Source organism: Planococcus citri, chromosome 1, assembly GCF_950023065.1.
Source record: "Planococcus citri chromosome 1, ihPlaCitr1.1, whole genome shotgun sequence".
NCBI lineage: Eukaryota > Metazoa > Arthropoda > Insecta > Hemiptera > Pseudococcidae > Planococcus > Planococcus citri.
The window spans coordinates 21,369,848-21,393,501 of NC_088677.1; the positions used below are offsets into that span (position 1 = coordinate 21,369,848).

The following is a 23,654-nucleotide window of genomic DNA, read 5'->3' on the forward strand; positions in this document are numbered from 1 at the left end:
CTTCGCACGACGGAGTAATAAATCAATGAGTACGATTTTAAAAAATCAATTGAATACACAATTTATTTAAGTCCCCAAAGAAAAAAAAAGAAATCACAGAAATAAAACACGTAACTTAACAGAACAAAATAATATGCATATGGATACAAGTTAGAAAAAAAAAAGAAGAAATTTACAATACGTACAAAACAACGAAAAGAACACATATCACATTTCGAAAAAAAAAATAATAATTAAAAAATCATACGTGCAGCTTACGTAACTAAACAGGTACTCGATAATTCCATTTTCAATTTTACGTGATTCGTTGAATATACGAATCACTCTCTCACCTAACGTATGTAAGTAAAAAGACGTAATCATTTGTGTGAAAAAAATAAAATAAAAATGACGAAATCTAGTCAACACGTGATTTTTTTGTTCACTAGTGTTGCTGCCATAAGTGGTAACGGTAGTAAAAGGGATGAAAACAACAAACTTTACCATTTAAATTGGAGCAGATGAAAAGAAAAAATAAGAAAAATAATTCAAAAACCTCATCAACATCAAAAAAACAAATTGAATCCTTCTATCACGTACAATACACTAAAATTATATATAGTAACATCTAAAACTCATTCGTTGTGCTATACGTGAACGTTGTTGAGGCAGTTTCCACCGTTTACATTTTCAACTCTTAACACATTAAAAAAAATAATAAAAAAGCACCCGAAAAACGAGGTACAATAACATTAAAACATACTTAATTCAGGAATGTAATGTCATTAGGGCCTGAGTGAAGCTGTAGATAAGCTTTACTTCGATACGAAAAATCTAGGAATCTTTCGGGAAATCGTTGAATCAAGATTTAGAAAATCCGTCGTTATATTCCTATACAAAACTTGCAGATATTCGTTGACTGAATCCGCATTCTTCGATCAAAATACGTAGGTACGAATGAGCGGAGAAAATACCTAATTTAAATTCCTTCGATGCGTAAAAGTGAGATTTCATCTACTTTTAGAGTCTTCTTGGTTATATAGAATACTGTGACAGATTGGACAGTAATCCTGGAATTTCACACAGAACGAGCGTTATTAGAAAAATACCTAAGTAAATAAAATCGCCACATAAAAATACGATTCCAACTGCTCATGCTCACCTGCAAGTATAGCCATTTTCTTAAGCAGACAGCGTGGAAAAAATGTTTACAAGTAGTAATCTTGGCAGTTCTCATTTTCTGATAGCAAATTGAACACACGTCGTGTAGACTATCCAAATCGGTACTCCTAGCATCGGGTAAAGTGTCGATTTTTTTCACAGCTGTTCTTCTTTTCATAAACATAGACCAACCGGATTTCGCCTCGCACCATATATTGAAATAAGCGTGAATACACATCATCATAGCTCTGATGGCACTTCCAGACTCGTAGAGTAATATCCATGCTCCGTTAAAGAAGAGAAATATTCCGAAACAAAATTCCACCTAAAAAATAGAAAAAATAACATATTTTTAAGATTCAAGTTTTGATTTCTCCCAAACAGGGCCGGATCCGGATTTAACATATTCGCGCTCTTAGGCAGTCGGAAATTTGCCCCCCCCACCCCGCGAGACTTTTTGGCAGAATGTTGGCAATTTCTAGGGGAAAAAACAACTGTTGGCCTAATGCGAAACTTTTACAGTTGCAGTAAAAGGAGGAGCCTTTTGGAATTTATGACCAAAAAAATTCACAATTTATGACCATTTTAATGAAACTCAAAAAACGTTGTCAATTTTCAGGTTGCAAAAATTTTTGATACTGGATGACTTGATCAAAAAAAAACACAAACGTGATTTTTTGGGGAGAATTTAAGTCAAAAAGCAAGACTTTGAAAACTTTAGCAAAAATCAGCTCACCTTATAAAAAATAATCATGTGCCAAAAAAAAACATTTTCCGCAATTTCACCACTTTTGAGCCATTTTGCTGAAAAACGAAAATTTTTTCATTTTTGAAAAAGCAAAACTCTGACAAATTTTTGCAAAAAGAAGGGCTTTTTGGCCCAATATGTATTTTGAAAAAAGTTGAATTTTTCAAAGTTACGAAACTTTTTACAAATTGAGCTAAAAAAGTGAGAATTTTTGACAATTTCAGCAAAAAACAGGAAAATAATGGCAAATATCGGCAAAAACATATGATTTTTTGCAATTTTTGTGGAAAAAGCGAAACTTTTGGACAATTTTGGGAGTACTGCTCGTGTGACGTCAGCAACATACTTTTACTTTTTAAATATCCACTGAATCGGATGCTTGTTTTTAATGGGAAAAAAGTCCATTGAAACGATAATGCCGATTCAGCGTTATCAATGTTTCTTTAATCGTCATTTTGATACTACTTGGGGGGGGGGATGAGACTTTTTGGAATTTTCTGCACAAAACGGCAATCACTAGTCATTTTTTATACAAAAGCGAAAATTTTTGTCAATTTTCGAAAAACATGGAACTTTTGAAAATTGTTGTCAAAATGTCAAAAACCAAGATATTGACAATTTTAGCAAAACGCAAGACACTTTAGTAACTATACTGATGGAAAATCCGGTATTTTTTCGCAATTATGGTAGATTTTGTAACCTTTTTGTTTTGGCAAAAAACAGAGATTTTTGAGAAATTTTTGAAAACGGTACATTTTTTTCAGCAGTGTTCCCAAAAAACGAGAATTTTTGTGAATTTTGTTGCAAAAAGCAAGAATTTGACAATTTAACCTAAACGCAGGACTTCCGGGTAAATTATTGGCAAGAAATTATACTTCTTCCAAATATCTGTCAAACGAGCGAGACTTTCGGAAAACTTCGGGAAAAAATTGGACCTTTTTGGAATTTTCTGAAAAGAAGGCCAATCTTTCGCCATTTTTCTAAAAAGCGTAAATTCTTGACAATTTTTGAGAAAGCGAGAATGTTTGACAAATTTTTGGCCAAAAAAGCGAGACTTCGAGACAATTTTTTGCAACATTTTTTTAAAGATTTTTACAAACGAAAGATTTTAACCATTTTTCTGAAAAACAAAATTTTTTGTCAATTTTTGGACAAGCGCGGAATTATTAACGATTTTGGGCACAATTGGCAAAATAGTGATACCTTTGACAGTTTCTGTCAAACAGGGGAAACATTTGAGTAATTTTTCGAAAACAAAGATGAGACTTTTTAGTTGCAAAAAAGCAAAAATTTCAATGAAAAAACAAGGTTTTGAAAATTTTAAATAAAACAGAAGATTTTTTGGCAATTATTGCTTTGAAAAAAATGATATGTATTTTGTCACAATTTATGTTAGAAAAGCGAGAATTTATGCAATTTTCTGTGTTGACGAAAAAAATTGAGACTTTCAGGTAATTTTTAACAACAAAGCAATTTTCTTATGATGAGTAATTTTTTACGAAAAACCGATAATTTTTTGTAAGAAACGAAACTTTTGGCAATTTTTACAAAAGAGGAGATTGTTTTACAATTTTTGACTGAAGTCTGAAATTGCAACTTTGACAACGTCTAACGTCAGCAAAAGACAGGCTGATAAAAGGCAGTGCAACCAGTGGGAAAAAATATACATCTTATACTTGCCTGGAAAAACAAAAGACAAGTTGGAAGAAGAACAAGGTATCGAAGAAAATTGGCAAGAATGGAAGCAAAAGGTTAAAACAGCAGCAGAAAAGTCTATTCCACTCAAAGAAAAAAGAAAAGAAAAGAAAACACAAACCCTGGATGACTCAAGAGATACTGGATCTGATGGAAGAACGAAGAAAAGCAAACAGACCAAGTAGTGAACACACAGAACTAAATAACAAGATCATGGGAATGTACAGATTGGCCAAAAATGAATGGTATGAGGAGAAATGCCGAGAAATAGAAGAACTGGAGAAAAGACACAACTCTAGAGAAATGAATACCAAAGTGAAGCAGATGATGGCCACCCACAAGAAAAGGAGAAGTGGAATAGCATATATGTGAAGAAAAGACGGAAAGTATTGTGTTAATAATCAAGAAACAGAAGAGGTCTGGATCAGCTACATACAACAAACAAGAACTGAATGCAGATGACATATGTCCGGCTCAAATGGAAATTTAATCCACTGAGGAGGCACTACAACTTGAAATGTGGGAGCTGAGGAATGAGGTGAAGAGAGCCAGAAACCACAAAGTAGTGGGGAAAGATCTCATACCAGCAGACTTGATTAAACATCTAACACCTGAGTACAAAAAGGAGCTGCTGAAGATAAAAAATGAAATATATACGATGAAGGTACACTGCCCAGGGACTTCAAAGCGGTGAATTTTGTACCAATACCAAAGATGAACAACTCACCAAAATGCTCTGAATATAGAATCATTGCATTAATGAGCCACGCACTGAAGCTACTCCTCACCATCATAAATGCCAGAATTGAAAAGAAGATAAATGAAAATCTAAGCGAAACATGATGTGGCTTTGATGCAAAAAAAAGGGACGAGAGATGCAATTGCCCTGCTGAAAGTGATCATTCAAAGAGCACTGAATGCAACCAGGGAAATCATAAATCATTGCTTGCTTTGTCGATTATGAGAAAGCATTTGATCATGTCAACCATGAAAGGATGTTGCAGAACCTGAAGAAGTACAATATTGATGACAAAGACCTGTGAATAATCAAGAACTTGTACTGGGAGCAGAGTGCCAACATCAAGTTTGGAACTGAGTACTTGAAGAATGGATGTGGTATAAAGAGAAGTGTGAAACAAGGATACCCCCTCCTCACCTAGGTTGTTCAATGTGTATGCAGAAGAAATAATGATAGATGCGTGAATCAAACAAATAGGATTCAAGAATTCAAGATCAATGGTAAAAGAATAAATGAAATGAGTTACACAGACAACAAAGTGATGCTTGCTAGGACATAAGTGCAGATGCAGAAAATGATCAACCGAATCAATAGTGCTGGATTAAAAATATATGGAATGAAAATAAACACAGGCAAGACCAAGGTTATGAGATTTACAAAAGAAGACAATAAAGAGGTCAAAATCAACATGCATAAAAGCTGCAGAACACCCACAACTCACTAGTTCCAGCCTCGGAGAAGCGCAAGAGCTTCAGAGTGAGAAGGCAAATACCAGCGCCTAAAAACTGGCAAATTTGGCTAAGGGAGTAAACCCCCTACATAAAATCATGGTGGAAGGCAATGGGAAACCAACACCATTACATCTGCCTAGAATTATATGGACATCAATTTAGCAATGGCCCTAAGTCTCCATCAGGCTGATCCTCATCCGCCAAGGCAGCCAGATAGGGTGCAAAGAATATGCGGAGTTGAAACAATGTGGAACAACATCAAAGTTGTCGCAACCTGGAATGTGAGAACTAGGGTGGCCCTTAAAAAAAATTTTGGAATTTTTTTTGGGACACCCCCTAGTTTGGTGCTGTTTTATGAGAAAATGACGTACACAAATTTTTAGCTCAATCAATGCATATTAACCCGTGCCGCACGCCCCTTTTTGAAATGTAAGCATCAGGCGCGCGAGTTCAGGATTTCTCCACGATAACGCGTGGGGAATGAGACTCCTTGCACCCCGGTCCTTTATCTCTTACATGTTGTAAGTTGGTTGTTGATTCCAGGTAGCTTATCAAGTTCTTTATTGGGTGTATGCATGCATAGGAGGGAAGAGGGATATGCCCTTGAAGATCAGTGTTTGGTTTTCCCCACTATAGAGATCAGTTTGCTGCCAAAAATTGCCAAATAGTACCATTACTTTTTGTCCATTATTCTTAAAAAGGCTTGAAGTCCATTGGGAACGGGCACCTTAATACGGTGGATTATTCAGTTTTGAACGAAAGTATTATTTACATTTTTTTCACTGTTGTTTTTGGCCAAATTATAATTTACGGGTAATTACCAGGCGATTTGAGGCGAAGTGAGCGAACTAACCAAATATTGTTGACTGATTTGTTGAGCAAACAAACCAAAAATACTTGGTTAGTTTGCTCACTTCGCTTTAAATCGCCCGGTAATTACCCGTAAATTGTAATTTGGCCAAAAACAACAGTGAAAAAAATGTAAATAATACTTTCGTTCAAAACTGAATAATCCACCGTATTAAGGTGCCCGTTCCCAATTCTGTTAATTTACCATGAAAAAAATCTTGCTACATAAAAAGTTTCGCTTTTGAGCTGAGAATTGCTATGAAGTCCTGCTTTTTCCTGAAATTATTGTCGCAGTCTCGTTTTCTATCAAAATGGCAAAAAAGCTCGCATTTTACCAAAATTATGTAGAATTTTCTTTTTTTGCCAAAATCTGCTAAGAATTGTGTTGTTTTTTGCATCAAAAAGCTCCCACTCTTTTCCAATAAATTGTTCTAATGTGTAGTTTTTTGCCAAAAATCCCTAACTAACAAGCCATTTTTTTGCTGAAATATTCAAAAGTCGCACTATTATTCTCAGAAATCGCGATTTTCAATTTTTAATCCAAAATTGCCAAAAAGTACTTCCTGGGCAGTACCTAATTGCCAAAGAGTCCCGCTTTTTGCTAAAATTATTGAATTTCATTTTGACATTTTGATTAAAAGCGAAAAGTTTTAGTTTTTTTGGTGATTTTTTTGTGCATTGAAATGTATTGCACATGTTTTGTCACTTTTTTGGTTACTTTTTCGAGTTTTTTGGGTAACTAATAAATGAATGCTGGATTGGCCTTTTTTTTTTTTTTTGGAAAAAATGAGTATGAGCCCTGCAATTTAAAAAAACTATTGATTAAATTTTTAAAATAATTGCTGATGTTAAAAAAACCCATTGTTTTGAAGTAAATAGTTCTATTTTTTGAATTATAAATTTTCCAAAACGTTTGCTTTCAGTTCGCTTGGGCCATTTAAATTGAAAAATTATATAAAATAATACATAAAATTAAAAAAAATCGAATTAGTATTGTATTTTTCTTCCAAACAGTATCACTCCCTTTTTTAACATTTTTGTACCCATCGATTGGGTTAAAATCTTGAGTTTTGTCTCAAGAATTACAAATATTGTCGGCAGAATGACATGAACACCTCACCCCAAACAGCATGACTTCGAACATCCTCTAGTTAGGACAAACCCGAACGTTTAAGATTGAAAAAACAAGTTGAAGTTGAGGCGCGTTAATGTACGTTTCGTTTGCCACGGGTCTGTAGTGGAATAGTACTGAGCTCGCGCGCGTGACGCTATCATTACAAAAAGTGGTGTGCGGCACGGGTAAATATGCATCAATGGAGTTGAAATTTTTTATGCGCTATTTTCTCATGGAGTGGCACCAAACTAGGGGGTGTCCCGAAAAAAATTCAAATTTTTTTTTTCCACCAAGTATAAATAAGGGCCACCCTAGTGAGAACTTACTACAGAATTGGTAAACTTGCTGATGTGGTTATGGAAGTTAGGAGATTACAAATCGATGTATTAGGAATAAGCAAGACCCAATGGTGGGAAATGGTAGAAACTGGGTAGATAAAGATTATGAAATGATCTACGCTGGAAAAGTCACACACAAACTAGGTGTGGGTATATTAATACATACTAGAATCAGTGATAAAATCAGCACCATAATTCCAAAATCAGAGAGGAAAGAGGATAATATTCGTTAGATTGGAGGTCAAGCCAAAACCAATCGTGATAATTCAAGTTTGAAGAAATTAAATCACGAATTGGAATGGCAAAAAGTGCTTTCAATAACCTAGCCAGTAGCCAATGTGCTGGGAAATCAAATGATGAGTCTAGGTTTGAGAAAGAGAATTATGAGATGCTACATATGGACTGTTCTGAAGTATTCCTGTGAAACATGGACCATGAGTGCAGAATGCGAGAAGAAAGTATCTGCTTTTAAGATGTGGTGCTATCGAATGCTACTGCGGATCACATGGAAGGACTTCATTACCAACAAGGAAGTATTAGCAAGGATAGGAGAGGAGTGGAAAGTCGTAGTAGAAGATATCAAGAAAAATTAAAGAAAAACGACAAGAGGGAGGAAACGATCGGAGCTACTCCCTGTAAGACCCTGAAAGAAACTATCAGATACATTATATGCTAGAATCCGGCTAATATACGCTATCTCCTGTAAGGAGTTAGTCAATTTCCAATCTTTGAGGTCCGGTGGTGAAGTAAAAATATATGTGCCTAAACCGGGCAAACGTTTGCACGTCGCTGTTTGTGTGTGGGTGTGTGTGAGAGGGGGGGCAAAATTTTCCGCCCTAGGCATGTGCCTACGTTACCTTCCCATAAATACGGCCCTGCTCCCAAATTGAACGATTTTGTACTTACGCTATTTCCAAACGAACGGATGTAATATACGTAGTCGTCCAACTCTTCCCAAAATGTCTCTCTGTAATAGTCCAACAAAAACAGGAAGTATATAATCAACGATATTATCATTTTCACGATCACTTCGATACTGAACGCTGATACAGCCAGTAACCAGGTACTGATCGAATCACTTTTCCAAAGGTAGAACAAAAGCCACATAGGGTAAATGATCAAAAACGCGCTGACAACCAAGGCTCGAATATGTCTGAAAAATTACACGAATATATTATTGCCTGAAAAAAATAGCGATTACCAACACCCAGTGAACTGAAAATACGTACTTATGCATGACAGGATTATGAGACGCACTCAACGACATGAGTAATGGATTCAGTATACCGTGAATAATATGCAATAAGGCCGTGAATAAAAGACAGAAATTTCTACACAATCTAATGAATCTTTTCTCCGGCGCTAGCCCCGTTAGACCAGTCTGCAAGGCCAGAATACAAAACAGGATACCGGACACTGTTCCGAAATTCTTATCTTCGTCTTCGATGAGTAACACCTACAAATGAAAACACACGAGCAAATCAATTTAGTATATTTCCCCTTATTTTCAACTACCTACAATCGAGCAGTGATGAGAACTTCGTGAACTCACATATTGAAAAAAGTATCCGATTTGTTGGCAAATGTACGATATAACGCTGGTCATTCCCAAAACTGCGATAAACGTTTCGCATCCGCTGATCAGCAATGACTTCACCATATGCATGATTGTAGGTAAGAACACGACTATGTGTTCGCTGTAGTTGGTAAGTATAGACGTCTCGTTGAAATCGAACGATAATGTGGTATTTTTGGCGATATCGTGTTGCATTATGTAACTGGTCGTATGATCTAACAATCTTAAAATCCAAAATACTCGTAAAACCACCGGTATATGTAGTTTGGACCATTCGGTTTCTAACAGCGCTGGTAAACCGAAACCACTATAGAAACAAACGATAATACGATAAAATCACGAAGGATACATCGTTATAGATATATACATATAAAGTAAAACCATTCTGACGAATGACGATGTATGTATCAACTTACACGACGAAATTTCGACAGAACCTCCAACCACTGACGATATATTGTGTCATGGCAGGTACGCTGGACCAAAATATGTACTTGGATACAGCTACAGGTAACATCATCGTATAAAACGGTACGTGAACCAACACCCACGTTGGCAGCGGTAGTAGGCTTAAAATTACAGGAAACAGGAAACTGATGAGGATTGTTTTGGATAACCAGCGATACTTCAAAACCATCGGATTCAAATATTGATATATGAAACCAATAACACATTGCACTATTACTGTACGCAATAACGCAGCTCCCAGCGAAAACAACAACTCTTTGTAAACGTGATCTTCAATCGAGGGTGATTTCATTTCGGCATCCAGCGTAATGACGAAACCGACAAACTTGACGTTTTGTTGATACGAAAAATACAACATGGAAATCGAGATTAGGTAGAAGTACACGATAATCAATTCACGTATATTCAATATGGCCACCAAAAAGGTACAAATGCAACCTGAAAACACAAAATATTCAACGTCAAAAAAAATAGTGGTGTTAAGAAGAGCAGCGTAAAATAATCGATAAACTCACCGATAAATGATAAGAGAAATTTCAACGTAGTCAGAAATAAAGTTGTGTAAAAAAATTGATCCACCGAGCCACCTTTCATAGTAGAAGCGGTGAAATTTTTCGCTGCCATGTCCACTTCGGAGCTCCATAGTGAAAATGGAAAACTGAACCCAGATTTGAAAATTTCATCCAGAACAAATATCGGTGGAACACGCAATATGCTTTCGATGAACGTATTGAAACGAACTGTCAGATGTGACATTTTCACTTTCGGAAATGGATTTCAATGGATAGAATTATTATTCAACAGCATGATTTGTAAAAATGCAAAGGAAGAAGTACCATGAATCAAGGCGAAAGACGGAGCTATTAGATATTCATTACGACTCGAAAGTGGGACAAAATTTCGCGAAGTAGGTACACACACTTCACATTCGACTAAAATAATGAGCACTAAAAATGCTGACTGATAAGAAAGGATTTTCGATTTTCACCAACGGATGTACGAAAAACTGTACCACGGTATTAAAAAATATTACAAAAACACGAGGGAGAATAATTTTAAGAAATGAAAATATTATTTATTAACATTAGCGTACTGCGAAAACGATAAAATAAAAGGAGATGAACGATAAACGAAATTATTACGAAAACGATAAGTGAGTGAATGACACAGACAGACGCAGACAAGAGGGCGGCCTAGTGAGACTTGATTGATTTAGGGCTCACTTGGCTCGCTGTACGCTGCGGTTCCATATTATTTGTATTTTTTTTCAGTACTTTTTTTGGGAGGAGGTGCCGATGAATTCTAAGTTTGATTTTAATCATTTTTCATTGATAAGTTTCGAATTTACTATATATAACATTTCGCGCGTTATTATTCATTTTATTAATATTTACTTATGTATTAATGAAGAATCGCGAATTCCCTCCGTTATCTCAGAAGCTAATTGCAATAATAATTTTTAAACAAAATAAATAATAGGTACCTATGCTGCTAGCATTTTTGGCGATATGCATGAGAATGGATAAAACATTTCTATGTAAGCGGAGAGTAATAATATTGCAGAAGTTAAATTTCCCCCCAAAATCCATCTCTCGGACCCCATAATTTCTTTATTGGCTAGGTACCATGAAAAAGGAAACATCCTCTTACCTTACCATTGATAGGTAGGTATAATTTTTTTTTCAAAATTCGGCAAATTCGCCCCCATACTTTATCACGTCGCGCCTTAAAAAAGATGAAAACTGTAAAGGAAACTTTACTCTCTGTGCAATGACAGTTGGCACTACAATTTTTGAATCCTCAAAACGTTTTGTCAATTGAAGGAACTGCAATGTTCTTTTGAATGGTCTCAATCTCAAATTCATGGCTATATATTTTCAGTCCTTCATTCAGTTTGAGGGTGTTTCAACTTACAATTGAACATAACTTTAAATAGTCGGGGAGGGAGCCCGCTTAAGGATCTATTGCACCCCTCACTCAGTCGATCCTCCGGGACAACTTTTTTCTTAAAGGGGTAGTCTTAAGGAACATTTCTAGCCCTTGTACTAAAAAAAAAAAAAAAGGTGGCCCTACTTACAAAATGCGGCCATTTTGATTGACAGGTCTGCCGAAATCGCAACTTTGCGTTCCAACATAGGATTTGCACAAAATTTTTCAAACTGTATAAAGGTAGATCGAAAGATCAAGCAAAAATTTATCACCTGTCAAAATTTCAAGTGCTAGAGTGAGTTTTTCGATTTTTTGTGAATTTTTGAAAATCTAATTTAGGCCAAAAATGAGGGAAAAAATCAAAATTTTACCAAATTGACCAAGAAAGCTAAAATTTGGGGAATACCCGATTTTCGACATGCCAAATCGATTGGGAACTGTTTCAAACCGTTTTGAGCAGTTCTGGAGCCTCCAGCAGATTTTTGAAACTTGGAATTCCCACGAAATTCATCAAAATGGAATTGGAAAGACGAAATTCATTCTGCAAACAAATTTCAATACACTAAAAAGTCGACTGCAGGTGGATTTCAAGTCGTTTTGGAGCCTGCAGCGATTTTTTGAAAATTACTGGAGCCTCCAGCAGATTTTAACTTGAATTTCTCCAAAATTTCATCAAATTAACACTCACTGAAGACGACTTCAGGGGGGTTCAAATCATTTTGGAGCCTCCAGTAGATTTTTGAAACTTGAAATTCCTGCAACGTTTTACCAAATGGAGTTGGCAAGCTAAAATTTACTTCGCAAACTAATTTCAATACGATATGAAGTCGACTACATGGTGGTTTCAAATGGTTTTAAATGATTTTGAAGCTTCCAGCTACTTTTTGGAAATTTCAATATTGCAAAAAACACCATAGACCTCTCAAAAAGACGCTGGAGGCTCCAAAATGACTTGAAATACACCTGCAGTTGACTTCGTAGCGTATTGAAATTAGTTCGCAGAGTAAATTTCGGCTATTCAAATCCATTTGATGAAATTTTGTGGGAATATCAAGTTTCAAAAATCTACTGGAAGCTCCAGTGATTTTCAAAAAGTTGCTGGAGGCTCCAAAATGAGTTGAACCCACCTGAAATCGTTTTTAGAGGGTGTTAAAATTGGAGTGCAGAGTTTATTTCAGCTTTCCATCTTTATTTGATGAAAGTTTGGGGAAATTCATGGTTGAAAAATCGACTGTAGGCTACAGTAATTTTCGACAAATCCCTGGAGGCTCCAAAACGACTTTGAAATTCAACTGAAATTGACTTCGTAGTGTATTGAAATTAGTTTTCAGAATGAATTTCGGCTTTCCGACTCCATTTGATGAAATTTTGGGGAAATTTCAAGTTTAAAAAATCGACTGGGGGCTGCAAAATGAGTTGAACCCACCTGAAATCGTTTAGAGGGTGTTAAAATTGGAGTGCAGAGTGTATTTCATCTTTCCATTCCTATTTGATGAAATTTTGGGGAAATTTCAAGTTTCAAAAATCTACTGGAGGCTCCGGTAATTTTCAAAAAATTGCTGGAGGCTCCAATACGACTTGGAATTCACCAGCAGTCAACTACGTAGTGTATTGATATTAGTTTGCGGAATGAATTTCGGCTTTCCAACTCCATTTGATGAAATTTTGTAGGAATTCCGAATTTCAAAAATCTGCTGGAGGCTCCAGAACTGCTCAAAATGGTTTGAAACATTTTCCAATCGATTTGACATGTCGAAAATAGGGTGTATCCCAAATTTCAGCTTTCTTGGTCAATTTGGTAAAATTTTGATTTTTTCCCTCATTTTTGGCCTAAATTATTTGATTTTCCAAAATTCACCAAAAATCGAAAAACGCACTTTAGCACTTGAAATTTTGACAGGTGATAAATTTTTGCTTGATCTTCAGGGATGAGGCCCCGAACGATTTTTTTTCGGGTTCCGGGTTCCGGGGCTTGGGCTTTCAATCAAAAATTTATTAGGTCTTGGGCTTGGATTGGGGCCCAGGAAACTTTGGGTTTGGGTTTCAGGGCTCAGTGTCCAGGGCTTGAATGAAGCGTTCGGGGCTTTCCGGGGCTTTTTGGGGCTTGAAATTGTAATTTTAATGAAGAATAAAGTAAAATCTTCAGCTTATTTGATTTTCTGTTGAAAAAAAAATTTCAGGGCAGATTCCGATTGTTTTTTTTTCAAAATTATTTGAATGAAACTGTTTTTTTTTTTTCAATCAGAATTAAGTAAATTTTCTGGAATTTTAAATTATTGTCCAAATTTTTCGTATTTTCAAGTACATTTTTCAAAGAACACTGAACTACCTATAGAATATAAATACCTACTGTACCAAAAACCCCTTAAAATATCAAACTTTTTGCTGAAGTTCTGAATTTTTTTTGAAAATCATCTTTTTTGACTATTGAGAATTGAGATGCACTGAACGGTAATTACAATAGAAATTCACAAAATTCACACAAGCCCTAAAAAGCCCTGATCGCAGATTGGGTTTCGGGGCTCACGTTCTGGGCTTGGGAATATAAATAATGTAAGTACCTACCAAAAACCCCTTGAAAGTTAAAATATCAAACTTTTTGCTTAAGTTGTAATTTTTTTTTTGAAAATCATATTTTTTGACTTTTGAGATGCACAGAACGGTAATTATGTACAATAGAAATTTTCAAAATTTACAAGCCCCGAAAAGCCCTAAAAAGCCCTGATCACAGTTTGGGTTTCGGGGCTTATGTTCTGGGCTTGGTTTTCAGAGGAAAAGGTTTCGGGCTTTGGGCCAGGGCTTTGTGGGTTACAGTTTTTAAGGTTTTGGGGCTTGGACATTCGGGCTTCAAGGAAATAATCGGGGCTTTTTCGGGTTTCGGGTCCTGGTCCTGGGCCGGGCCTCATCCCTGTTGATCTTTCGATCTACCTCTGTACAGTTTGAAAAATTTTAGGCAAGTCCTATGTTGGAACACAAAATCTGCGATTTCGGCTGACCTGTCAATCAAAATGGCCGCCATTTTGTAAGTAAGGCCACTTTTTTTGTGTACAAGGGCTAGAAATGTTCCTTATGACTACCCCCTTTAAGAAAAAAGTTGTCCCGGAGGATCGACGGGGCGGGTGTGCAATAGATCCTTAAGCGGGCTCCCCGACTATATCGTTCCGACTCTCAAAAATTCTGAAAAAAATATATTATAGACAACTTTTCATGCTGACCAACATATTAAAAAATTGGGATGGAATTATGTCGAAAAGTCGATTTAAAAAATTGAAAGTTTACGGAAAAATACGATTTTTTGATTTATAACATGAAAAAAAGTTTGGATCAGTGAAGTTGACCCATTTGACCCCTATTTTTACGCATCCGTTGAAAAAGTTGAGAAAACCCTTTCACTCGATGAAATGAACTCGTCACAAAAAAAAATCAAAATTCGAAAAAATTCAATTTTCAATTCCAAACATCAAAAAAAGCTTAAATTTATTCTGTTGTCTTATTTTGACCTTTTTCTGACGTAGGTATTTCATGAAAAAGTTGATAAAATTAAAATCAGACTCATAGCAAAAAAATTGAAATTCGTTTATTTTTTGATTTTTTTTCGAATTTTGATTTTTTTGTGATGAGTTCATTCCATTGAGTGAAAAATGTTTCCACCTCTTTCAATTTCAATGTCAGGCAATATCATGAAAGAGCATACCTATTTAGTTCGTCTTAAAAAATTACACTAGAATTTACCTTCAAAATTGACAAAAATTTTCAACACTAGCTGTGCATTCACGTTTGTATCATCCTGAACAAAAAAATATATGAATTTGCATGATTTATCATTACGTGAAAACAAAATACGTACTGTTCTGTTATTTACAAAATCAGAATGATCATTATGAAATTTATGATCAGATTCCAAAGTACTAGACTGTTCTGACTCGAATTTGTGTTGATATGTGAATAAGTTAACGGTTAAGTTTATGGCTAAGTTCAGTATAATCATAGCTTTAGGTTTCTTTCACATGGAACGGTCTCAAAATATTTTAAAATAAAATAAAAAGATTAATACAATATGGCTGAAGAGAGCCATATCACACTATTACAGAAATGGAAACACAAGCCAATCAAAATCTTGAATAATGAAAACAATCATGGCTGATACTTTGATGTTCTATATCCTGAACATGAAAAAATAGCTCTTTGTTTTCATTGAAAAAATTCCATGTTTATTTTCAATGGGCGTTGTTTTTGTTGAAATTTTTCATACTTTTCCAATTTTTTCCCCGGAATTAATTAATTATTAAAATAATAATCTGTTTACCGAGTACGAATTCTCTTAGTACGTTGCTATTTCTACGATTAGATGTAAAAGTTTATTTTATATTACGTGATTACATTCTTGAATTTGAAGTCGTTGACGTTTCATTCAGCTCTAGCTGTGTTTGCGAGTAATTTTGCATATGTAAGTTGGTTTCTACGGTATTATTTGATATGTTTTCTAGTTATTTCTTATAATTAATAATCAAGTATTACTACTCGACAGTTTGAATTCATGTAAATTGTTTTTCAGCGCCAAGAACCACGCCTCTTCAGGTGAATTAATTTGATTAGAAAAATGTCACGATCGAAAATTGTCAGCGTTGTTAAAGAACCAAATAAACCATTGGTACGTATTTGAAATACCTTACATTACGCCCATTTCTCGAATATCATTTTGTATTTACTCATCGTTATCATTTCAATCATAGGGTTTGACTGTAGAACAAGACGAAAATGGCAATTTGATCGTGGCCCGAATATTGGCTGGGAGTGCGATAGAAGTATCCAAGGTTTTACATCCTGGCGATGTGATCCTCGAAGTGAACGAAGTTAATGTAATAACTCCTGAAGATTTGATGCACGAGGTGTCCCAAAGCAAGAATACCATTAAGTTTAGAATTGCTCCAACTGGCGAAGCTGATCACGGATTTAAACCTCAAAAAGTATGCATGCTGATCTGTATCAGTGCATGTTTTTGTATGGTATTTTATAAAACATCATTTTGTATCGATTGCAGTGCCACATGAGAGCTCTATTTCATTACAATCCTGCCGAAGACTCGTTAATACCGTGCCCGGAATTAGGACTGGAATTCAAAAGCGGAGATATTTTACAAGTATTTGTCAATTTATTTGTTCGATATCGTTGGTTATTATTTCAGTTGTTATTTTATAATCACCTGGAAACGTCACGTTGTAGATTTTAGATCAAACAGATCCTATTTGGTGGCAAGCTAGGAAGGTTGATGATGATAGTGGTCGTATTGGATTAATCCCCTCTCCCGATCTGGAAGAAAGACGAAAGGCGTACGTGCCTCCGGAGGCTGACTACGTTCATAAAATTGGCATTTGTGGTACAAGAGTAAGTTTTTCTTCGTACCATCCGTTTTCTGTATGTAAAAGGATCCCATAATTATCGATTTTCTGCTCAGATTGCTCGAAGAAAAAAGAAGAAAATGTATCAATCCAAGTGGAACGTCGAGTTCGATAAAGCCGAGTTACTGTTGTACGAGGAAGTCACTAGAATGCCTCCTTTTAAAAGACGCACTTTAGCTCTTGTTGGGCCATCTGGTGTTGGACGTCGTACGTTAAAAGGTCGTTTAATTAATAGCGATCCGAACAGGTTCGCTGGAGTTATCCCAAGTACGTCGAGTAATCTAAAAATATATAACTGAGTTGGGTTCAGCGAGCTAAAATTCAAATACATTGCTAATTTCAGTTACATCGCGTCCCCCTCGCGAATTGGAAGAAAATGGTAAAAATTATTGGTTCATTGATCGCGACGAAATGGAAAACAAGATCAGGCAGCATAAATTCTTGGAATACGGAGAACACAACGGTAATATATACGGTACCAGTTTAGATTCTATCAGAAACGTTATCAATGAAGGAAAAATGTGTGTTTTGGATTGTAGTCCTCCTGTAAGTAGTATTGCCTCCGACTGAGACGAATTCTCGTTTCAAATTTGGGTTTTATTAATTAATAAAATTATTGTGTTTCAGGCTCTAAAAATACTTCATAATTCGGCCGAATTTATGCCATATGTTATTTTTATCGCTTCTCCTGGAATGGATGAGCTGAAAAATTTGTACGATTATGGACGTTACAACGGTTATTCGACCAGAACCTTGACGGTGAGTTGAAAACGACTGAACGAGCGAAAACTCGAATGTTTTTGAATCTTTGTGTATTCGGCATGAATTTTTTTTTCATTTTTAACAACTTGCTGTATAATTTTAGCGTTGAAAATTTACGAAATGAGGATTTTTTTCATTTTTTAGCTTATTTAAAAATATAGACATTTATCGAGCTTGTGAAAGCTTCAAAGCATGGAAATTGGAAACTCCATAAACGAATTTTTACTATCGATTTATTTTCGCTATTTTTTTTTGTTGTTTTTTATGGCTTTATTTTTTATTATTTTTTTTTTCTGTATATATTTTGTGCCATGTAGTTTGATAGACAGAGTTCAATCAGATATAGTTCTCGTCGTGCTCGTACTTTGGAATCGTTGGCTTCTTTGTATCAGGTAAACGTGTTGAAATTACGACTAGTTCGATTCATTTTTCCAATGTTGATGAATATTTAACGAGGAATAATTTTTGTTTCGCAGGAAGAGGATCTGAAAAAAACTTTAGAAGAAAGTAGCTGTTTGCAAAGGACTTACGAAAAGTATATCGATATGGTTATCGTGAACGAAGACTTCGACGAAACATTCCGCAAAGTGAACGAAGTAGTTAATGGCTTGGCAAATCAGCATCAATGGGTACCAGTGAACTGGGTGTTTTAATTGATGCGGTGTTAATGCACTGCAGCTAATTGCACTATCGACTGAATATTAAGTAGGATATTCTCTACATGTAGCAGTATTTGTGATAATTATATAATCACCTTTCGATTGTGGTTATTTGTTATCTCGGGAGTTTTTTTTCCAAATAATTCCCCCCCTCTCATTTTTATACTAGATATGTACTCGAAGTATTTAGCTTACAACTGCCTGTCGAATCTTGTTTATTAATATCTGCTATCGAATATTAATTTATTTTTTTTTAGTAAAATATGTATTGCGAGAAATCTCAGTGACCGTTATCGATGCGGTATTATTAAAAATTTGAATACGATTCGAGGAAAAATTTGTATAAAAAAGTATTAGGTAATTTATTCTGCAAATCTTTCTATCACCAATTCTGCCCCGTTTTTTTTAAAAATCTGTGATAATGTTTGCCATTTTGTTTTCCAATGTTGAATTTTTCAAAAATTCAAGCTTTCAATTTTTCAGCATTATACAAGAAACGCTTACTCACATTTTAAACTAATTTATTACTGCACTTTTTGAATTGTTATGTTGGAAATAATGATCTTTCGTGTTTCAAAAAAAAAATTGAGAATTTAAATTTTTTACTGTTATGAACGTGTATTACCTTCGTATTATATTTATAGTGGAGAATTGTTATTCTTTATATTGTTATCTTGTGTATGACTTTTATTTTCATTATTCCGTCCATATTAATTAAGATCTATGAAAATTTAATGAGCACGTTTCACCTATTTATTGAAATCTCATTTTTATATTTGTACTTTTTTTTTTAGTTGTATTAAATGCAATTTATTCGTAAACTATTCATATTTTTTTCTTCGGATATCGAGTACAACGTGTGTAATGTATTTTCAATTTAAGATTACTTTATTTCTTGGCGACTTTTGGAAATTTCTATTCAACTTTTTCGGTATTTTGATGAATAGGTAGATATTGTTACTAAATCGCTGATTCTCTCAATATGTCTTCGCCATTTCTTTCTGTAATCTTTCACCTGTCCAATGATTTGCTCTGCTCCTAGCTCCTTTAGGATGTCTTCATTCTTTTTCCTATCCCGTTTCCAGGGCGATGCAAACCAGATAAATATCACTCTAGGTTTTGGTTTCAGTTTTATGTTTTTTGAACAAGTAAAGGTTTTGGGTTCGGTTTTTAAATATATCGCTCTTCCTTCACTTCCGGTTTTGGTTTCGGGGTTTTCCTTTTTTCTTCATTTTTTAGAGGGAAGAAGGCCAAGAAGGTGATCACTCTTTCAAATTTATGTATGTGACTAGAAAGCAGCATTTAGCAGGCTTATTCCATGGTAGTTGTCTGGGTCGTTTTGGTCTCCTTTCTTGAAAACGGGTGTATTACGATTGCTGTATAGAAGTCTTCTAGTGCTCAAAGAAAAGTGTTTTGTGAATTTTGAAAAAAAAAGTCAATTTGATAATTTCTAAAATAAACTTGGTGCCTTTCAAAATTCACAAAAAATGAATTCTAAAACTAAATTTTGAATTTTTTTGTAAAGTATCGAGAGCTTGGACACGTACAAGTCGATTGGAAACTGTTTCAAACCGTTTTGAGCAGTTCTAGAGCCTCTAGTAGATTTTTGAGAATTTTTGGAGCCTCCAGTAGATTTTTGAAAATTACTGGAGCCTCCAGTAGATTTTTGAAACTTGAAATTTCCCCCAAAATTCATCAAATGAAGTTCGAAAGCCAAAATTCATCTTGCAAACTAATTTCAATACGCCAAGAAGTCGACTCAAATAAATTGCAAGTCGTTTTGGAGCCTCCAGCAACTTTTTGAAAATTGCTAGAGCCTCCAGTAGATTATTAAAACTTGAAATTTTCACAATATTTCATCAATGGAGTTTGCAAGCGGAAATTCATTCCGTATAAACTAATTTCAATACGCCAAGAATTTGACTGCAAGTAAATTTCAAGTCGTTTTGGAGCCTCCAGCGATTTTTGGAAATTACTGGAGCCTCCAGTAGATTTTTGAAACTTGAAATTTCCCCCAAATTTCATTAAATGGAGCTGGAAAGCCGATATTCATTCTGCAAACTGATTTCAATACGCTAAGAATTCGACTGCAAGTAAATTTCAAGTCGTTTTGAAGCCTCCAGCAATTTTTTGGAAATTACTGGAGCCTCCAGTAAAGTCTTGAAACTTGAAATATCCCCCAAAATTTATCAAATGAAGTTCTAGTTCGAAAGCCGAAATTCATTCTGCAAACTAATTTCAATACGCTAAGAAGTCCCTATGAAACCTTTAAAAAAGTCACTAGAGGCTCTATAATGACTTGAACCCACCTGAAGGTTTCCTCAGAGGGTATTATTTGCAAAATTGGAGTGCAGATTAAATTGCGGCTTTCCATCTCTATTTTTTGATGAAATTGGGCGGAAAGTTCAAGTTTCAAAAATCGACTGGAGGCAAAAGTAATTTTCAAAAAGTTGCTGGAGGCTCCAAAACGACTTGAAATTTACCTGCTGTTGACTTTTCAGTGTATTGAAATTCGTTTGCAGAATGAATTTCGCCTTTCCAATTCCATTTGATGAAATTTTGGGGAAATTTCAAGTTTAAAAAATCGACTGGATGCTTCAAAATGAGTTGAACTCGCCTGAAATCATTTTTAGAGGGTGTTAAAATTGGAGTGCAGAGTATATTTCAGCTTTCCATCTTCATTTGATGAAATTTTGGGGAAATTCAAGTTTCAAAAATTGACTGGAGGCAAAATTAATTTTCAAAAAATCGCTGGGGCTCCAAAACGACTTGAAATTTACCTGCAGTCGTCTTCTTAGCGTATTGAAATTAGTTTGCAGCATGAATTTAGGCTTTCCAACTCCATTTGATGAAATTTTTGGTAAATTTCAAATTTCAAAAATGTACTGGAGGCTTCAGAACTGCTCAAAACTGTTGAAACAGTTTCCAATCGATTTGGCAGGTCAAAAATAGGGTATATTCCAAATTTCAGCTTTCTAGGCCAATTTGGTAAAATTTTGATTTTTCCCACATTTTTGGCCAAAATTTGATTTTTGAAAATTTACCAAAAATCGGAAAAGGCACTTCGGCTTTTAAAATTTTGACAGGTGATGAATTTTTGCCTGCTCTTTCAGTCTACCTTTGTACAGTTTAAAAATTTTCGTGCAAGTCCTTTGTTGGAACGCAAAATGTGCGATTTCGGCTGGCCTGTCTATCAAAATGGCCGCCATTTTGTATGTAGGGCCACGTTTTTTTTTAGGACCGGGGCTAGACATGTTCCTTAGGACTCTCCCTTTAAGAAAAAACTAAAAAAAGTTGTTCCGGACGATCGGCAGGGGAGTGCAATTGATCTTTAAGCGCCCCTCTGACTAAATAGCAATTTACCTCCCTTGATGTGTAATATACTATTCTCACATTTATTTTCAGAATTCATTTTTGGTGTATTTTAAAAAAGAAAATTAATTCGATAAATTCCAATTTTGCGTAAAGTACATAATATGTGACCCTAGGGTGGTCCTTATTTTTGAAGTTGAGATTTTTTCCGCTCCCGCCTCCCACCCCCTAAAGTGGTAACCTCGGGTGAGAAAATAATTCCCTATTTTTTATTTTTTCCATTTTCGAAAAATTCCGGCTGCGGTGGGCCCCTCAATTTTCAAAAATTTGAAAAAAACCTAATTCAAAGAAAAATTTTTGAAATTTTAAAATTTCGAGTTCCATCATCTCTAGAAGGTCCTTTTTGAGTAAAAAAGCCTCTCATGGCGATTTTAGCCCCCTCCCATGAAAACCAAGCTGACCCCCCCCCAGAATAGCTGAAATTCGTATATATTATGTGAGATGTCCTAAAATTGGTTGTTTTTGGTCTTTCTTCCTTCCAACCCCACAAAGTGGTGTCCTTTGGTGAGAAAATAATTCCCTATTTTTTATTTTTTCCATTTTCAAAAAATTCGGCTTGCGGTGGGCCCCTCAATTTTCAAAAATTTGAAAAAAAACCAATTCAAAGAAAAATTTTTAAAATTTCAAAATTTCGAGTTCCATCGTCTCTAAAAGGTCCCTTTTGAGTAAAATAGACTCTCATGACAATTATAGCCCCCTCCCATGAAAACCAAGCTGACCCCACCAGGCCACCAAGAAAAGCTAAAATACAAATTTCATTTATTCTGGTGGGGTCAGCTTGGTTTTCATGGGAGGGGGCTATAATCGTCATGAGAGTCTATTTTACTCAAAAGGGACCTTTTAGAGACGATGGAACTCAAAATTTTGAAATTTTAAAAATTTTTCATTGAATTGTTTTTTTTAAATTTTTGAAAATTGAGGGGTCCACCACAAGCCAAATTTTTTGAAAATGGAAAAAATAAAAAATATGGAATTATTTTCTCACCCGAGGTCACCACTTTAGGGGGTGGGAGCGGAAAAAATCGCACATTTTTTTTTGCCATGTAGTTAAGGACCATCCTAATGTGACCCCGCCTGACAAAATCGACCATTTGGACAAAATTTCAAAAAATGTTTTTTCTTCAAAAATCTGATCTTTCAACCATCAAGATTCATTTTAAACGTCATTATTTTGGACACTTTTTTTGTCGAAAATACTCGTATTAGTGTTTGAAGAAAAGTAAATCCAAAAAAATTGATTTTTCGATCATTCTAAAAAACAACTTTTCTGGAACTATCAAATTTTGTAATAGAAAAAACGTGAAATTTTGCGAAAAATCAAAAATGAACAAAAAAAATGAAAAAACCAAAACGGCTGTTGTAAAAAATCTGAAAAAAATATAGTTTCAAAAATCGACTGCAGGCAAAAATAATTTTCAAAAAATCGCTGAAGGCTCCAAAAATACTTTCTTTGGAAATATATCGAAAACTAAGCACCCTAGAAAAAAACTAACGACAAAATGTCGATTGGAAATTTAATTCTCTACAATTTTCCTCGACCTCATTTTTCTGTAGAGTATTTTGTTCCGCCTCCAGAGAGCTTTAAAAGTTTTGAGCGCTCAATACATCCAATTTTTTACCTCCTCAGTTGCATAACTTCCAAATTCAAAACTACCATTTTCGCTATTTTCACTATCAGAAAATGCTTCCAAAGTTGCAATTGAATTATTTTGGCTTTGTAGACTGCCATGCGACCTTGAAAATACAGTTTTTTTTATAGCTTGGAGTCAAAACTCACTTTTGCCAGTGGCAAAAGTGAGTTTTGATTCCAAGGGCACTTTTTAACACGAAATTGTGAAGAACTGGGGCCGAATTCGGAAAAATGGATTCTGTAGGGTGATAGAGAAATTGAAGAAGTATCCGAATCCGCAAAAAAACGCATATCGATTTTTGGTGTCAAAAGTGAGTTTTGATTCCAAGCTCCTCAATTTACTCATCAGAGAATACTGACCTCATTAATGAAGTCAAATATCAAGTTTCACTCTCTCCACTCCTCAACCTTGGCAATTCAGCACCCATATATGGGCGCTGAATTGCATTTTGATATTTTTCACAACATTTTTTTCAAAACAGAAAAACTCAAAAATGTTAGAGGC

At 35.1% G+C, this 23,654-nt stretch overlaps 2 protein-coding genes across 3 annotated transcripts; one reads left to right on the forward strand and one right to left on the reverse strand.

The window, feature by feature from the left end:
• Nucleotides 1-30: 30 nt before the first annotated feature.
• LOC135849823 (protein TRC8 homolog) lies at nt 31-10,583 on the reverse strand. Its single transcript, XM_065370436.1, has 7 exons — nt 9,914-10,583; nt 9,347-9,836; nt 8,907-9,237; nt 8,584-8,810; nt 8,261-8,507; nt 1,142-1,465; nt 31-1,049 (listed from the first exon to the last, which is right to left on the reverse strand). The coding sequence occupies exons 1-7, from the start codon at nt 10,152-10,154 to the stop codon at nt 990-992; spliced, it is 1,920 nt and encodes a 639-aa protein (XP_065226508.1). The 5' UTR covers nt 10,155-10,583; the 3' UTR covers nt 31-989.
• Nucleotides 10,584-15,539: 4,956 nt separating this feature from the next.
• Nucleotides 15,540-18,968, forward strand: LOC135849824 (protein PALS2-like). 2 transcript variants are annotated; one of them, XM_065370437.1, is made up of 10 exons: nt 15,540-15,774; nt 15,883-15,978; nt 16,061-16,294; nt 16,369-16,467; nt 16,551-16,712; nt 16,783-16,993; nt 17,070-17,272; nt 17,354-17,485; nt 17,806-17,880; nt 17,965-18,968. In XM_065370437.1, the coding sequence occupies exons 2-10, from the start codon at nt 15,928-15,930 to the stop codon at nt 18,139-18,141; spliced, it is 1,344 nt and encodes a 447-aa protein (XP_065226509.1). In that variant the 5' UTR covers nt 15,540-15,774; nt 15,883-15,927; the 3' UTR covers nt 18,142-18,968. The 2 variants fall into 2 exon arrangements, with proteins under 2 accessions (XP_065226509.1, XP_065226510.1); XM_065370438.1 differs by lacking the exon at nt 17,806-17,880.
• The last annotated feature ends 4,686 nt before the right edge of the window (nt 18,969-23,654 follow it).

Bases quoted from the DNA above. Each gene is read 5' to 3' on its own strand.
- LOC135849824 (XM_065370437.1), top strand. From the start codon at position 15,928: ATGTCACGATCGAAAATTGTCAGCGTTGTTAAAGAACCAAATAAACCA. The intron at 16,295-16,368 runs GTATGCATGCTG...TATCGATTGCAG, and splicing joins ACGGATTTAAACCTCAAAAA to TGCCACATGAGAGCTCTATT. The intron at 16,713-16,782 runs GTAAGTTTTTCT...TTTTCTGCTCAG, and splicing joins TTGGCATTTGTGGTACAAGA to ATTGCTCGAAGAAAAAAGAA.
- LOC135849823 (XM_065370436.1), bottom strand. From the start codon at position 10,154: ATGTCACATCTGACAGTTCGTTTCAATACGTTCATCGAAAGCATATTG. The intron at 9,238-9,346 runs GTAAGTTGATAC...TTGTTTCTATAG, and splicing joins TTCTGTCGAAATTTCGTCGT to TGGTTTCGGTTTACCAGCGC. The intron at 1,466-8,260 runs GTAAGTACAAAA...TCTATTTTTTAG, and splicing joins TCCGTTCGTTTGGAAATAGC to GTGGAATTTTGTTTCGGAAT.